Consider the following 18,629-nt stretch of genomic DNA (forward strand, 5'->3'; position numbering starts at 1 on the left):
TTCTGACAAACTGTGTGTCTGAAGCTGGGTATAAGTGAGTTGGTGGGAGAAGGAAGGAAGGGGAGTTTGAGAAGGGAACAAGTTCAGCAGAGAGGATTGTGAGTAGAGCAGAATCAATGAAGTGGTTCCATGTTTTTTGTGATTTGACTTGGAGAGATAAAAAGCCAAACTGTTCTAAGTCAGTTTCTGTTTTTCATCCACCTGGAAGTTGATATAAAATTCACATAGAATCATAGAATCTTCATGGTTGGAAAGGACCTTTGAGATCATTGAGTCCAAACATACACACACCAAGTCCAACCATACACACACCAAACACATACAGTTGTTTGCTTTGAGCAAGACATATTTGAATTCTCATGTAGTGTCATATGTGCCGGTATAAGTAGTTTTTGTTATTCAAAAAAATCCTACTTTTTGCAACTTCCTATAGTTATTATATCAAGTACCAAATTTCCAGTTAATTGCAACATGCTCAACTTGATTAGACAGTCACTATAGTTGCTGAACAAGAGTCTTATTCAAAGACTATTGAAATTAGGAAGTGATTTTCTAATTGGATATGGTACTTTAGCAATTACCAGAATTAGTCAGAAAGTGCTGGATTGAGAATATTTGCTTGGCAAAATTCTGTATCTCTAAACATTGTTTGGAAAAACAATTTGCAAGAGATCCAAACACAAAGGTAACTTAAGTGGCAGGAAGAGACATGAAGTCTGGGAAACTCAGAAAATGCTGTCAGTATAAAGCTCATACACCTTTGCCTTATGAACCCTGACTAATAAGTCTTCTTAAGACAGTGTATTAATACCTACTCAGCTTGAGTTTGCTTTATCCCAAGCATGATGTTTGCTTGCCCAAGCATCATACAGACATTTGGAATTATATGAGCATCATATTTTTTCATGGCATTTCATTTTATCAAATAATTTGAGATTTTTAATAGAACTAGCGAGGTGATTTTCCCTTCATTATTAATAATGTGTCAAACAGACTATCCTGGTGTATCCCAACGTGATCAGAAGAAAGGAGGATTTCATGTTTTCATACATTATTTTCATTACAAGGCATTTGAAATTAGAACTGCTTAAAGGAAGTTTGATGGTTTAGTTTTCATGGAGTAGTAAATAGGTTCTTATTTTCTTTTTTGTAAACCAGACATTATTTCTCACACAAAAGATGTGGTAGTATTTACTATATTCTTTGCTTTTTTATTGCTTGAACTTAGTAGTGATTTTTGATAACTTTTAGAAATTATAATCTTCCTCATTTATACGTTATAATTAATGCAATATTGCATTAATTTAAACAGAACTAGTAAACCACTTGAATAATAACTTCCTGGTCAACACTTGCTGTTGTTCAGCTTCAGTGAGGGTTACTTAAGTAGGAGTACTCTAAAGTTTTAAACATATAGGCAAATCAATAAGCTAAAATGGTAATGGTTATGTAATTACATTGGTTTTAAACTGATAGTGACTAAGTGCTGCTTTTTTGGGAGAAGGTGTGAAAGCTATTCCTGAAAATTAGATAAGGTTTTGCAGGTTTGTTTGTTATTAATCCTTTTTTTTTAATACTTGCTGATAAAAAAGTCTGAAAAAAACCTGCTAGAGGCTCAAAATTAAATGGCATCCATACATGTAATTTGTTTTCCTAGTGCTATGTAATTATCTAAAGAATAGACTTTCTAAACACAAAGGAGAAAAAAACCCCTAAATTATTCCACACAGTCAAGAGATACTCATATTCCGTCTCTAGTACTGTAAGGATATTAATGCCAAGCTTCTTAAGATTTTGTTTCATAATGTTACAGATGAAATGCATCAGAATGCATCGCTGTACCTTCTATTTCTAACACAGGAAATATAAAGTCTATTGACCTTAGCTGAAAGGGCCAAATTCAGAGAAATAAACTAAAATGGAAAATGTCTTAAACATAACTGAAACAATGATCCTGATATTTTAGAAAGGTAATACTGTGAATTTGTGGGGAGACTTAGGGATGGTTCAGAATCACTTGATGACACTTAAACCAACCGCTTGATTGTACAAGCTGTCCAAAAGAAAATGCAACAACCAAAGCAGTGAAGGAAGAAGACTGGGGTGCATGTAGCCTTGGTGTAAATGGTTGGCCCAGAACATCTGGTCTCCTGCATAACTCACTTGCTGGGGAACTTCCACGACACTCCTGTGTCATATTATAAGCTAAGTGTAGGCCCATGAAACGATGCCCAGGTGGGTCGCTGGTGCATGCTTGGATTCCTGGAACAGCAATCCAGCTCTTCAACTGCAGAGGTGGAGATGGGAGGAGGAAGGCAGAAGTTTGTGAAGCAACCAGCTTAGTTTTCACCCACTAGTTGAAAAAATGAAGATAGTAAAATGTCTTTATAATTTAAAAAAAAAAGTCTAATAATTTTATTCGTGTTTTTCCCTGATTTCAGTCACTCCCTAATCCTTATTCCCAATGCAGGCCTGAGTAACACTCATGACGGTGTGGGTTAGATGACAACACTGGGACTAATGTGGTCTTTCTCAAAAAAACTTCTGAAAATTTAGTGCATTTTTAGGAGTTGAGAATCAGAGTTTCTGAAGCTCTGACCTTTCAATTTGAAGCACCTTAAGGGTTATCTGCCATCTATAACAACTAGACACTGAATTCCAATTGATGCTTCTGATTGTCGTGCAACACCTGTGAACTGGTCATGTAGCTAGCCTGTGTCAAAACATCCTGCTAGTGGTACTTAACTGCCTCTCTATAATAAACCTTTTCTACCTTGACCATCTGTTAGGTCTCCTCTTCTGTGTCATAAGAAATGTTGGTATATATCTGTGACAGTCTGGAGGGATATATTTGTATAGTATTTATTTGTCTAATGCTTTGTATATGGGAGCTTTAAGATGCTGAGGAAATGATGTACTTACTTAGAATAGAATTCACTTTATTTAACCTTAGTTTGTTATTGCACTTAAAATTAGACCTGTAGTTAATAAAAGCTTTTCTTGTAGTGAGCACGTAAGACCTCAGATCTGTACCTTCTCTGGGCTTGGAAGACCTGTACGCTGCAGTGCACCATGATGGCAGAGAAGGTTCGGGAGGTTCCAGCTGCCCCCTTATCTGCCTTTGGTTGGCATTTCATGGTGGGCGGGAGAGAAGCCTCCAGGGTGCATCCTGCTGGAATGAAAATCTTCACTCTCTGCTCTTGTCTTAGACTGCATGACCTAAAGCATAGGGTTTGTGGTGGAAAGTTTACTGGCCTTACAACATCAACAACATTTTATCAGGAGGCATCTGCTGAGTTCATAATGAAAAATAATCATTAGTGCACAGGAAACATCCTTCTACTTTTTAATTTAAAATGCAATTACATTGCTCTTTTGTTCTGCTAAACTGCTGTACAGGAGTTCTCTGTCATCACATTATATGGCACATGAATGGGAGTCTCAAAGCAGGGAGAAAGAGGAGAGGGGAATGGGGTGGAACATACTCTTTCTTATGTAGCATCTGGCTTTTTAGCAAAGTCCAGGGATTTTGGAATAGCTGAGAGTGCTTTGTTGAAATTATTAAAGACTTGACTGATTAATCTCTACTGTAAAATGTCATTTTCCTTTTATCTTGTGCTTTAATCAAAATAAAAGAGCACATTGAGGAAAAAAAAAACAACAACAACAACAAAACCACTAAGAAAAGTGCCCCAAGATACCATTTGTGAGGGCTGGGATTAAGGACATTTATGGAAATAAGATTCAGGCAACTTTCATTCCTGAATCCTCACTGAGAAAAAGCCAAGATAATGCAGAGGAAGTAAAGGTTATTTAATTTGAATCATTTTGGAATTTAAATAAATCACAGTTAATTTCTGCCATATCCATTATCTTCCATTTGTTTAGACCATGTAGAAAAATACTGTAGTATAAAATTTTTTTGTAGATACAGTTTGTTTCAAAAATAGACAAAACACTTTATGAGAAATTTCTATAGCAGCGAGGTTTGAGCTACAAAAACAAAAATGTGGATAAGCCTCAAATTCACTTTTTGCAAAACAAAAAGCATATAATTGTCAGAAGTGAGCTTACAATATCTTAAATGTTTCATAAAATACAGAAACACTAACTGTAAACATTGCAAAATCTATTTCAGCAGTCGTAATGCATTCACAGTAATCTCACTAGTTTTGTATAAATCTATCCGATTAGCAGAATATTTATATCAGAACCGTCCAAACAATTCATGAGAACAATTCACTTCCAGGAATACTGAGGTTTGTGCTCACAATCAGTACCTGGGTATCTTTAAGAGACGACAGACTTCATTGATTTTTCTCTTCTAGTTGTCCGTGATGATTTTAATCATCTTAAACTCAGACACACAACTACACCTTATTACACAGATGTGTGGGAGAGGAATAAGCATGGCTTTCCTAAGGACCTGAATCAATTTCATATAGTTTGATTTCCTGGTTTTTAGAATGACGTGAAGCTCTCATAACAAAACCAGAAGCAACAAATTGAGGACTAAACTTATTTTCGGGTGTATCTGGAGGATGTGGAGTGCAAATATATTGCTAATATACAACAATAGATCCAAGGGTGACATGAAGTTGTGATAAACTCAAAAAATCACTAGCAGATCATCTTGAATCTTTATGCCATACTTTATCATGACATGTCCTACTTCAGTAGGCAGGAAGGGAACTTGCCTGTCTATATAGAAAATGTTCCCCTAATAATGAATGGAAAGTCTACTCTGCTTCTAGGATTTTCATATTAAAGCACCAAGTAAGGGATTGTTAGGGACTATTTGGGGACTCAAATAGTCTTGGCAATTAAAAAAAAAAAATTGTCATTAAATGGACCAGAAACTCATGTGAATTGAAACTATTTAAACTAAATTTACCAGTAGAATTTTCTAGAAGGTGTGCAAATTAAGTTTGTAGAATTTATCTCCGCTCTGGTGAATGTAGTGGTAAACAATTTGTCTAGCTGCACATTGGCGCTAACAATAAACACTGTGCTTGCAACGCTTTGGTCTCTCTGGAGCACAAATGCTAGAAATAAAATCAAGTATCTTACATTGCAAAACTGAGAAAAAGCATCTGACTAAAGACAGAACTAAAATTCAATCTGTGACATATTAGTTTTTGCCAACATGCAGCATATAACATCTCTTGTTTTCAAATAGTCATAACAACCTGCCTTTGTCTGCCTGGCAGAGAATGGAGTTACTGCTTTGATGATAAACTTCCATAGTTTTTTACAGCTCACTTTGGAGCTTTAACATTGTATACTGTATGTTTCTTGAGAGTATCTGTTGATAGAAAAGAGAGATAATATACTCTTTTAAATGGACTCTACCGAGCAGAAATTCCTCTACTCTCTATTTTCCTGGCTCTCACCTCAGCCAAAGGTTGGCTGGTGCAAGCCTTCTTGGGAGAAGAATGTGCCCGACGTGTTCAAGCATGGTTGGTTCGCTCTAGATATCGGTAGTCAGGTAGAAAGCAAGCGATGTTAACTTGGGCCAATCTTTTGAGTTGCTTTGGGTAATTGTGTCATTCATGTCAAGAGTAACTACATTTTTACTTGAAGCTGGAACTTATCTGTTGGAGACTCTGACAGGTGTTCCATGCCATAGGGCAGATAGATGGAGAAAAGCCATAGAAAACTTCTATGGGTGAAGGAAAGATGGGGACACAAGGGAATCGTACTGTCTTATTATTATATTGGCTTTCCTGCCTTTGGATATCTTCCAAAAGAGACTAGAGATGAGGTGTCTGGGGTCACTTGATTTGTCTGTTTGACTCCCGATCCAGCAAAACACTTAAATGTGTTTTCTAGGTTAGGATGCAATTATTCCTATCCTTAAAATAGTGATTTAATTTTAAGATATTTTTCAGGCCATTGGTTTGTGCATGTCTCTCTCTATAATGGTATCCCACTGAGGCCTAATCTATAGAGCCAGGCAACCTGGATTTGAGCATGCTGTATAAATTTAGTAAAATGCATCCCAACAAGTGCAAAGGTCTGAGTCTAGCTTCTTTTACGTCCAGTGACAGCAGTGAGCTTGACTAAAGTCATTCTTTTTCTCATTTAAATGTGGGGTATTTACGTTGGCCATGTGGGTAAATGTGGAATGTTACTGTTTTTTCCCCCTTCGTCACCCAGATACAAGGTTTTGAACACCTTGTGCATGTTGCCAAATTATTACTATGAATTTGTTCATTTAAGGAGATATTAGAATCACAAGGATAGTGGGAAAAATAACTTCCACAAATTTACCAGTGTTATGTTGTAAAATGTTCTATCGTATGATAGAACATGATAGATTAATGTTCTAGTTAGTTCTATCTGTGTTTTCATGTTTTTCTGCACTTGAGCTCTATTCTTTCCTGGATTTCCCCAGGAAGTCCCCAGGATTTCACTATTTCCTATTGGAACTGTATGTTTAGTCCTAAAAAAAATGGTTAGATGCTGTTGTCATCTAATAACTTGTGTCTTGATGATTTTTTAAGTAATCAGTTACAGTATTTTTTTATTAAAATTGATGTGTTTTTCTTTTTTTTTTTCCACAGTGTTTCATACAGGTTGCTAGCTTACCATGTATGAATAGTATTGCATAGTTGTCAGAGTCACTTGTTCTGACAGTCCTGGATTTCATCTCAGTTGTACCACAAAGACCTAGACAGATACTGCAACAAATATTCTATCAATAGTCATTTGAATCTGCCAGGTGGAGCTGGCAAGTTATTGCCTTGCAATGAAAGTTTGCACTTTTTTCTTTAGATAATTAGAATTTTGGGAGGCCAAGGAAAGGCCCATCGCTCATTCAGCACATTAAAATGTTGAGGTTATAGCAAACCATTTTTAGAAGGATGACCTAGATTGTGGGAGGCAAAACCTAACACCTTTACATTTTCTTACTCGGGATCTGATTTTCCCTATCTCAGGTTCACTCCTGGCAGTGACTCTATAGGAAATTTTGGCATAGACTCAAAACAGATAGAATATCATGAGAAATTATTATAATTTTAGCAATCAGAAGAAAACAGGATTATAGGTTTTGTTCTGTGATTTAAATTACACAGTAACTCCTGTGTATGGTAACTAGTAGGTAACCACACTATAATTTTTATGTAATTCCAGACTATATGAAATTCACAGCAATTTAATGTTGAATTAATGATCACTTGCAGTTTTAGCCACCTGTTTTCCAAGCTACAACAGGTGTCTGGATTTGAAGGGGTCGTGAACATGCGATAAACATTTTGATTCTGTTTTCTTTAAGCTGTTAGTAAAGTCCATATTTCCTTTTCAGATAAACTGGATCAGTATGTCAAAAACTTGGAATGATGGAAAGGCTGACGCAGCCAAAATGACAGGAGACTTGTAAGACAGTCTGCATTGAAAGAAAGGGAGAAAGAAATAGGATGACAGGAAAGTGACCATAGAAATAATGAGAACAGAGAAACTGACCAAAAGGAAGATTCCTTACTCCTTTGAGAGTAAGGCAGACAGCAAATTAAAAATCTTTCTTTTCAGTCTCCATTCCTTCCCAAAGCCAAAGAAAAAAGGTAGAGAATTAAGTGCTAATAAAAATGGATTTTTTTTTTCCCCAAGGAATTCTGAGGTTTTCTTTTTTTAACAATTAGGTTCAAAAGTCAAAATAAACCTTTGAGAAAATCTCTTCACAGGAGAATTTGGCAGCAAATAATCACAATGCAAATGAGTTATATATCTAAGAATGTTAGTACAAATAATTTATAGATTGCTTTGGATAAATCTGAAAAAATATGGAGAACTTCAGAAACTGTAATATTCACAAGCAAGTCTTACATTTATAAATGTAACTTTATCCTCTCCTCTTTTTCCTCAAAAAAAGGATTTCACTCTGCTATGTATTCCTAGCTGAGCTAGGGAAAAAGAACTTGATCACAGAGCTGTACTGCATGACACTGTAACTTATGTAGACCTATATAACTTTTGTTAACTAGTTGGTTCTGTTCTTCATCAAGGTAAAATTGTCCTATGTTCCATTAAAAAAGACATCCTTCTAGAGTTCAGTTCATGAGGGTTATGATATATTCATTTCATAAAGATCAATGAATATTGTGGTTATACCCTTTTGTTGAAAAGAAATATAAATGAGTTACTTTGCAAATCAAATTATGAAACTTCATTAAAAGATGTAGCTTTCCTTTCATTCAGAAATAACCTTATGTATCTTCTAAGTATACCCACACCTGAGTCTCATTTTTGGGGCTGCTTTCATAGGCATTTAGATGGTCTTTGAAAATTGAGTTTGAGATTATCAAAATTCCAGAGCAAAACATTGCAAGTGATGAAAGACTGTCCAAGAATGAGAAGAATTATCTATCATCTGTCCTTTGTTAAATATTTTCTGATGACGTGCCAATCTTCGGGTATGCAGATGATGCTTTCTTATCCCGTGTTCAAGAACAGAGGAACAAGTAGGTGGGTGAGAATCACAGAAAGGTTGAGGCTGGAAGGGACCTCTGGAGGGCGCCCTCAAGCAGGGCCACCTAGAGCCTATTGACGAGGATTGTGTCCAGATGGCTTTTTAATATCTGCAAGGATGGAGTCTCCACAATCTCCCTGGGCAACCTGTTGCAGTGCTTGGTCATGCTCACAATGGAAAAAGTGTTTCCTCATGTTCAGGGGGAACCTCCTGTGTTTCTGTTTGTGCCCATTGCCAGTGGTCCTGTTACTGGGCACCACTGAGAAGGGCCTGTCTCTGTCTTCTTTACACCATGCCTTCAGGCATTTATACACATTGATGAGTTTCCCCCTGAGTCTTCCCTTCTCAAGACTGAAGAGTCCCAGCTCTCTTAGCCTTTCCTCACATGAGAGATGCTCCAGTCCCTTAATCATCTTTGTGGCCCTTCATTGGGCTCTCTCCAGTATGCCCATATCTCTTTTGTACTGGGGAGCCCAGTACTGGACCCAGTACTGCAGGTGTGGCCTCGCCAGTGCTCAGTAGAGTGAAGGGATCACCTCTCTTGAACTGCTGGCAATACTTTACCTAATGCAGACCAGGATACCGTTAGCCATCTTTGCTACAAGGATGCACTGGTGGTTCAGGTTCAACTTGGTGTCCACTAGGACCCCCAGGTCCTTTTCTGCAAAGTTGAGGTTATATCTTCTACAGATCTCGCAGTATGAAACTGATATGAAGTGAGAAAAGCAAAATTTTAAAAGTGTGATGCAAACTCCACCAGTTGAGTTTAAATTGTATCTTAAATTGCACATTAAATTGCAAATTAAAGTGGGAGCAGAAGTTAGCTTTAACTCTTTTTTAACTTTTACCCCTGGCTACCACCAGGCTTCCTTCACTGCCAGTGGTTTGGTCTTGGTAGGTTTCTGCCATTGCTTTTCCATTGAGGAACCACTGAAGGTTCCCCATTTCCTTGGAGGCATGTTTCTTCCACAGATCCCCTCGAGGGTGCACAGGCTGTGTAAGTTATGAGCTGCCAAGGAAGGCAGTGCCCATAGGTGTGATTTTTATGGGTGAGAATGTTTCCTATGTCATGTCCCAAATCAGTCAGAACAGGGCACTGAACCTGGGTCTTGTACCTCCCAGGTCCTGCTGCCTCTTGCATCACAAAATAGAGCTGCAAGGTACTGTAGGAGATCCGTTTGTCCACGAAAATGCAATTCAGACCCCAAAGGCTTCGCTATTATTGTTTAGCAAATAATATTGGTTAAACTTATAACCTAAGAAAACGGTAATATTTGCATCTGTAGATACTCATTAAAAATGTGATTTATTCCCAGCATAATCATATACCAGTTTCCTTTTCTTCTAAGTAAACACAGGGCCAGAAATCTAGCAGCAATGCAGGATCAGAAATCACTAGGTCATTACCAGTGAAAAGCTTCACTTTCCTTGCTGTTTTTGTGCCCCTGTCTGACTTCTAATACATCATACTTGCCTTCACAGAGTTTCATCTCATTCATTTCAAATTCTCATTTTGATTTGTTAAGAACATGCTGAATTCTGTTCTCCATAGAGTCTGGCATCTCTCTGGTGCTGGGGCGATTTGCAAGCTTTTCACTACTAGATTGCTGCAGTTATTAATAAGTAAAACTTTGTCCAAGACAAATCCCCAGGGCTCTCACTCGAAATGCTCTCGCTATCTCACGCTGAACTAACATCTGCTTCTTGAGTATATTTAAACTGGGCGATTTCATTCAGATCACAGTTTTATGTTTAAGCTTTCTAGTAAGAAGAGAAGGAGAGAAGAGTGGGGTGAATGCTAGATCCTATCATCCACACATTCCTTGCATCCGACCCCTCTCTGCAGCAGTGAAAACTCCCTGAGCCGGCTGCGGACAGTTGGGATGAACTTTTTGTGCCATGCAGGGCATCTGTATCTCCCTGTCTGCAGAGTGGGAGAGGGAAGAAAAGACTGCCCAGTGCAGGATACATCTGCCCTGTTCCTTTAGTTTATGTATAAAAATGTCACATCAGATGCTATTACAAGACAGTGTAAATTTTCTTTTTTTTTTTTTATGACAAAGATGCTAATTAGTGTTTCTTACTAAGCTGAAGTTTTAGTGCGAGAAAAGTTTTTATGACTTCTGAACTCTGCTGATCCTTTTTCCTGGGCAGAAACAACTGAATGACATGCTACTTTTTGACTCCAAGGAGTATGCTGAAAATGAGAGTCGCTGGAAGTAATTTTTACATTATTTAAAATGCATTCTTAGATTTGATATAATTGAAGAAAATGTAGGTACCTAAACGTATTATGTTGTATGTGGCCTGGGACAGGAGCTGTATCTTCCTTTGGAGGAGCGCAATGGATAATGTAATAGCAATAACAGGGCACTGAACCGACTCAGGTCATCGATTAACACTGCAGTAACTAATACTTACTGAACTTTATCTCCTCTCTCCCTGGTACACAAATTCAACATTGAATTTGATCCAATTACATTAGTGCTCAGGCCAGGGGGCCTGAAATTCAGGCCTCAAGTTGAGGGGTAATTGTCCATGCAATGAGAATAATGGCTTCGTAGTTGTGCCCTATGCAAGCATCCACACTAAACGAAATGAGGTTCCTCCCCAGACAGGCTGTGTCTGTCTCCAGCTACACATTTGACTGGCACTGTGGCAGTGGGGGTATGATTACAATTCCTGCATGCTCGTATGTGGTCGTCTATAATTCACCCATTTTCTTGTACGGACCTCCTCCAAGCTGGAGCTGTCTTTTCTGTTCTGTTTTCAATGGTCGAGTAGGCACTGAATCTTTTGGGATCCTTCCCTCCCCTTGACAGTCCTCACAAAGGCGTTGTACATTAGTACAGATTAAGACCTGCACCGTCCTCGCTCCTCCCAGTACCAGCTCATTGTTTGCTAACTGCAAGGTCAATAAAATTCTGGTTTCTGCCAAACAACAGCCAATTTTCTTATGAGAGTTGTAGCAATCTCCTGTTCACCAGCCTGTCACGGCGACACAGCTGCAGGGAGCATTCATTAGATATACTGAAGGATGTAGGAGGATTTTTTAGCCGAGCTATTTTATTCCTAGAGCCATTGCTGGTTTTGCTTTTTTGTCCTATCTGGATGCTTTTATCTAAGTGAGATTAGGGAGGGCTAGAGATCAGATTTGCTGAGAGCAGGAAATAAAGGGTCTGAGAAGCAGTCGACTAGCCATCAAATTAATTAATTTATTTTTTGCTTTTTTATAAAATAATTCCAAGAGACACTTTAGCTCTGCTGTTTTACAGTATTATCAGCTTGATCATAGTTTAGTGACTAAATAATGATTCAGTTCTTTCAATGAGTCATTCAAAAGCAAGAATCTGACCAGTCAGTCTGGAAAAGAAATCACACTTTTCTGCAGTATATTTATGCATGTTCATATGAACAACAACAACAACAAAAACCCCAAACTAAACAAATCTTCCAAATGCATTTCAGACTTCTCAGGAAATATTTGAAAGCTGTGACAATCCTATGACACTTCATAACAATTCTTTGTACCTTTCACCACTTGGACACACCCAGCCTTTCTCTCTTTCTCCTCTCCCTTTCTCTTTTCTCAATTCCAAATATCAGCCTAACATTAGTGCCTCTGAAGCCAGAATAGTAATAATAGTGCTTGTTAACAGAATGCCAGAAGAGACTGGCACACCAGGTCCTAAATCTCAGAGAGATGGAGGAGAGAGCTTCTGGAGCCAGGAATGGGAACTGTCCTGCTGGGGCAGATCTCGTAGGCAACACTTGGTCACGGGCAAAGGGACATGCCAGCTTTTTCAGAGGGATGTCAAGGAGACAGAAACGAGATGATCTGTCAGCCCTAACAGTCTTGCCCTTTCTAAATTTTCCAGCCTTGCAAGGGCTTCCTTTTGTTCTTGGTTTGCCTCTATTTCTACCGGTGTGTGAGATGGGCTCACTTGGACAGTGGGTCAAGAGCAGCCATTACGGACAAGCTTGATCTTCACTAAATAATACCAACAACTTCTTTACAGTGTATGGGTTTTGTTTGTTACTTAATTATTCTGCAAACTTTATAGGTTAGGGCTGATTATTTTTGTGTTTGCAGTGACCCTTGTTCATGGTAAAATTCCCCTGTCGGTAACTTGAACCAATGACTGTTAAAGGTGAAAGCACCTCTGATCTGCTGTCACATCTATGCCTCCTTCAGTCAGCTTTTCAGCAAAACAGCAATGAAAGAAACATGACTCATGAGGATCTCAAGGTTTAGAGCAATGTCATGGCTGCAGGTAGAAAGAGCAGATTGCAGTGAGCCACTGAGAAGTTTAATTTTCATGTTATTCAAGAGGTTTCATACCCTGAGGAGATGGGGGCCACACTTATATGCCCCAAGAGGTCTTTTCTAGCTGTAGCTTCCTAAAAAAGGAGCTATTCACCCACCCAAGCTCAGAGAGTGGTGTCCTCCTGTCACCTACTAAATGGACATCTCTTCATTAGTGCTCTGATCACCCATGACAGAGGGAAATGGACTCAAGGGACCTTCCTGAGGGGCCCTAGCGAGCAAGGCAAAAAGGCACAACTAACATATCCACGTATAATAAGCAGGTCTTACTTCAAGGAAGAGAAAAAATGAAATGGTGTACTTCAGAGAACATTGCCATGCTTTGATGATGTTTACGGAAATTCTTGGCTGAACTTGACAAAAGAAACTACATAAGGAGGGTCGTTTATGGCATGATCATTTCTCTTCTCAGTTTTCCTTGTGATTTTAGTAACATAAAACAAATGACTGTGATCACAGCAGTGATTCTTCACAGTCCCTCAGTATCATACAATAATGCTTTTAAGTTTCAGAAAACTCCCTTCTTTTCACATATATGGAAGACCTACAAATCTAGCAAAGTAGGAATCAGACAACTCCACAACATCCTTTCCAGTTGTCTGTCTCCGCTGCCTGCGTTTGTCAGCCTAAAGAAAGCTGTAAAATCTGAGTGTCATCTGAAAAGTTTAATCTGTGGTGAAAAGCAAATAACTGTTTTGATAGAAAAGCAAAGTTATAGCACTTTTACAGCTGCTTGGCATTTCTTTCCAAAAATCCAATAATATTCAAATCTGTTAAACCTGGTGAGAGGTACAGAAGAGGAATATTAGCTGTATGCGACTGCAGATCAACAGCGAAACAATTTAATGAGTTTTCAGCCATAGATTAAGTTATAAAGTGCCATACCAGGGTTACACACCTAGTCTGAAGTGATGGACACCGGATGATCTATTCTAATGCTGCATAATTTGTGAGAATTGTTATTTTGCCTGTATAGTTGCATATTGTCTGGGGTAAAATACCAACAAAACAAGACATGCCAGATTCTGAGACAGAGTAAATTGGAAGAGAAGCCCTGAAACCAATGATACTATGATAATTTTGACCACTTATCTCTTAAATAGACTGGAAGTAGAAATGTGAGCTTGACTATTAGACTCCTAGACATTGTCTTACTCTCAGTACATCTATGCTTTTGTCACTGCTATAAGTACATTTGAGGCTTGAAATGTGTAGGATAACTTAAATTTCCTTTTCATAAATTGCTTGGAGAACAAAGTATTGTATCCTTACTGATCTTTCCTTTATTTTGTTGTTTCAGGTTAGGTTTCCCTATGATGATTGTGTCCTGTACCATCGGGATGTGCTATCTTCTTGTTGCTCATGTCGTAGTAGGTTGGAACTCATAGTAAATTATCCTTTCAAGATTCAAAGAAGCTTTCTTTTTCATTTAATTTATATATCAGAACACTAAGAACATACATAAAAGGAAAAAGATGTGTAAAGCCCAAACGCGTGGTATCAACCAAAATGATTATCAGCATCAGGTTTAGTCATTCTTAGCCTTCTGTTTTGTGAACAATTTGCAGAACTAGATAATCAAAATTAAAAGATATATATTTAATTATGAATACAATAATTGTGCGGATGAAAAGGCACCATCACAAGGGAATTTGTTGTGCCTGAAAGTTTGTATTGACACAAGCTGAGTATAGTCACAGATGAAAAACTCATTCATAATAGCAGATGTTCAGTAATTTCTTTTTAGGGCTTCATTTGTCTTTGCCAATGTATTTAGCTATTTGTATTAAAGTAACTAATATTCAAGTTGTAATAATAGACAGCTAAGCAGAAAGTCTGTACACTATGAAGGATGTATCATTATCTACATTTAAAAATAAACACATCTCCTGAAAAATATGCTATGGAAGGAATTATTATTTTTGAACTGGGATTACATTCTATGGAGGCTTTGTTTTTCATTTTAAAGCTCCGAACCAGTGTTAAGATGCTTTTTTCTTAAAATAAACTAATGCCCCTCTTCTTACCAAAGTATAGACATAAAATGTGATAAAGCACCGGACATCTTCCATTTAATTATTAATTCACTTCTGTGATGAAGTACTCTAAATCTTTTAATAGGTTAATACACTATATGGAAGAATGAGATCATAGTTTGGCTTTGATTTCCTTCTCTCTGATAATAATGTGTTAAGCCACGTATATTGTTTTGTATAATTGGCTGCCAGAACAGGTCAAACTTCTCATTATGAATATTAAGTCCTGTGAGGCATTCCAGGTCTCAGTCCCCATCTTCCAATACCTTCGTGGGATTGGTCTGAATTACTGGTGGGTCTGTTTTATCTTGAGTCAGAGACATTGGCAACCTGGTGAGTGCAACCCAAGTGAACAAGGCTGAATTACAGGGAGCCAGTAGAGATGATAAAATGTGGCTTTTCCTTGTGCTTCGTCCTTGAGATAAGCTGGTAAGTGAGAGAGAGGCAGTATCTCTCCCACAGAGGGTGTGAGGTTAATCGTACACCCCATTTTACTCATATGCAGGTTGCCTCCCTCATCTAGATGTTTTTTGTAAAGTCTGAAATATTATGAGGCTAATGGAAATGAGTCACAGCACCCACTCAAAGCAAGGCTGGCTGCCACCCCGCCTAGTAGATGCAGTGGTAGCAGAGGAAGTGTGTGGAGCAGGAGAGGATGAGCCCTCTCCATTGCCCCAAAACTTCCCACCAAGACTTCCAGCCCTATCCATGCCCAGGCCCCCTGGATCCATGAATTCTCCTGCAGTGGGGCTGAATTTTGCAACACTGTTGAAAAACCACGGGGCTGCTCTAACAGTGACCAGCTGTAGATCATAAGATCTTCTCCCAGAGCCAGCATAACCTCCACTTCCTTTTATGTTAAAAAAACCACACACAGAAAAAAACCCCAACCACAAAACCCCTCAAAATGCCTGTATCAAAACAAAACAAAAACCAAAGAGATGAGCCTGAAAGAAACCCCTTCAGACAATTTGTATGAAATCGCATTTGGCCTGTCTCACTCTCAGCGTGGAGACTTTCTTTGTATGAGCAGTACTCTGTAATAACTGGAATTCTGTTTCAATTAAAGAAACATTTATGCTAATCAGCTTAACGTCGATCCCTGGTTAAAAATATTCACAAAATATTTTATAGCCCTCAACATTTCTCACATTGGAGCAATCTTGGTGCAGTCACTGGTTGTGCAATAACTGTTGTATTAAGCCCTAGAAAATGCAAAATCAGGCTCTGCTAAAACGCAGGGTTTTTTTAAATCTGTTTTGGGGGGATTGGCTTTTTTTTCTCTCCCCCTCCCCTCCACAATTTAAGGTTTTATTTTCCTTTCTATTCCATTAAAGCACTGTTGGCATGTAGGAATATAAAAATGAGACTATGGTCCCACAACACAACTTACTAATTCATTTTTATTGTTCTTTTTAAGGGGTAAAAAAACTAAACAAAACCTAGTCCTCCTCATGGGGCCTTGAAACCCTCCTGCCATCCCTAAGCAAACTCATGACAATAATGTGATCACATTAGCTGATGTGAAATTGCATGTCTGCATTTAGAGTTTGCTGGAAGGAGGAAGACAGAAGTGCAGCGATTCATTTCCACTCGCTCATCTTAGCAAATAGTCTGGAACACTTTGGTGCGAGAGGGATCTCGCTGCCTTCCGAAGTGATACATCAATGGGACTCAAATGAGATTTTCTTTCTCTTATGTTACTTCTGACAAAAGAAGGCAAGTAGTGCACAGGGAGTACAAAATCATATTGATCATGCTTTTAGGCAACAAAACTTAAGGCTAAATTAATTCTGCTTCTAGGAAATTTTTTAATGATATGCTGTTTTCCTGAGGTTTTCCGTCAAATAAACTGGCTTTACTTCCTTAAACAACCTTGTTGCTTCATTTGCACAGCCAAGAAGAGCTCAGTGAGAGCTCATATGACAAAGCAAATTGTAAAAAAAGATAAAGCTGTTTGTTTGCACAGGGTTTTACGTGAGTGTAATCTAATGTTCAATAAGCAGAGAAATAACAGTGATAAACATGTTTTTCTGGCCTCTTGCTGTTGTTTCGCACATTAGCAGACAATCTGCTAAAATGAAAATTACTCAGGTACTTCAGATCATTTCAAGGTAATGAAGTATATTTTTCATTGACTTCCATTATAGTTATCAACATAATCTACACATCAGAAGGGCACAAGTTAAGAGTAACTACACCCTTGACAAAACTAATGTATAGGATCCCATAAAAATGGAGTGAATTTGAAGAGTGGGTGGAATTTATTTTTGCAGTGAAATTCTATCTAAAAGTCTGAACAAAATATTAGTTAAGTAATAAATTATGTAAAGTCTATCATCTTTAGTATGCTTGTGGCTGATCTCAGAGGATGGGATTCTCATTTTCATTGACATCCCTTTAGGTTATTTGGTGATGTTTTAAGCCATAGAGTAAATATAAATATATGACTACTTTGAGATCCATTTACCCTTTCTGAATGGTGTAAAATGCAGTAAGACAGTAATATATGAATTATAGCACTACAGAGAAATATAAGCAAAGCCCATTAAAAGAAACCATCTCCAGTAAATAAGCAGAGCAATTACTGAAACCAAGGAAAGAAACCGGGACATACTAGAACTTCACCAAATACTGAGCTATCTAGCAAATAATACCATTGAGAGTGGCCAAGAGTCTGCCCAGCCCAGCATCTGTCTCTGACATCAGGGTGTAATGGGTGCCTTTGAAGAACACAAGAGTAGAGAAAATATAAAGTGATGTTTTCTCAGAATATTGTCCCAACTTGCAGAGATTTCTGTGACCCAGAGACTCCTGGAATGAGAGGTGGCACCTTTATATTGCATTGCACCTGATGGGTTGTCCTTCCACCAACTTAGCGGAGCTCCTTGCTGAACCCATGTAAATTCAACATCTGTTACAAGGAGTTTCACAGATAAAATATACACTGTGGGAAAAATAGTCCAGCTGTTTGTTTTGAACTTGCCCTTTGGTAATTTAATTTCTGTGATACCTCTCCCCCAGCACCTTTCCCAAATCTTCTGGTTGGGAAGGGATAATGAACAGACATCCTTTTTCTAAATCATGATTTTATAGACCTATTTCCAGTCTGGAGATCACAGTCTGTTTGCTCATTTGTTATACGGGAATACTCTCATATCTTTGCTCATCCGTTTTTTCACCTTCCAAAGTTCCACCATAGCCTTTTTGAGCTGAAAGGATGAGAAGTGTAAACACTAGCCAAGACACAAACACGCCATGGATTTACGCAGCAGCCTGATGATTTCTTCTGTTTTTCCATTTTTATTCCTAATAACTATTAAGATCTGATTCATTTCTTGTACTGTTATTGACAAATAAGCTGAGCAACATATTTTTATAAAAGAACATCTTAGAATAACAAGCTGCATTCCCTGAGTGATAATTATTAGTTCGCATTGTTTAGTATGTAAAGTTAAGGTTATTTTTGCTCCTCTAGCTGCATTACTTTACAGCTGTCCACAGTGAATGCCACAGACTAATTATTTTTCCCAGTCTCTTGCTCTTGTAAGGGTTTTCTCTAATTCTTTACTATTAACCGTTGTCTTTGCTACCTTGAATCACCCACAGACTTTCACATTTAACCTTTTACTTTAAAATCTAGACCATTCGAAAATATGCTGACCATCACAGAGCCAGCCTGAATACCTCTAGAGCCTCACGGAAGGGTCATACCCCTTATTATGTGGTAGTTTAATTTCTTTAAGAGCTGCTGGACTGGATATATTTACTCTCTGTCTTAATTACAGATTAAATC

General features: G+C 38.1%; 1 protein-coding gene across 1 annotated transcript in view; it reads left to right on the forward strand.

Annotated features, from left to right (window-relative positions):
- The window catches only part of OCA2 (OCA2 melanosomal transmembrane protein), a 173,212-nt gene extending 158,524 nt beyond the window's left edge, over positions 1-14,688 (forward strand). Inside the window, exon 23 of the mRNA XM_074608185.1 lies at positions 14,098-14,688. Within this exon, the coding sequence (XP_074464286.1) occupies positions 14,098-14,185 (88 nt within the window). The 3' untranslated portion in view covers positions 14,186-14,688. The remainder of the gene's footprint in view (positions 1-14,097) is intronic.
- The last annotated feature ends 3,941 nt before the right edge of the window (positions 14,689-18,629 follow it).

The sequence above is a fragment of the Larus michahellis genome, chromosome 1 (assembly GCF_964199755.1).
Source record: "Larus michahellis chromosome 1, bLarMic1.1, whole genome shotgun sequence".
Taxonomy (NCBI): domain Eukaryota; kingdom Metazoa; phylum Chordata; class Aves; order Charadriiformes; family Laridae; genus Larus; species Larus michahellis.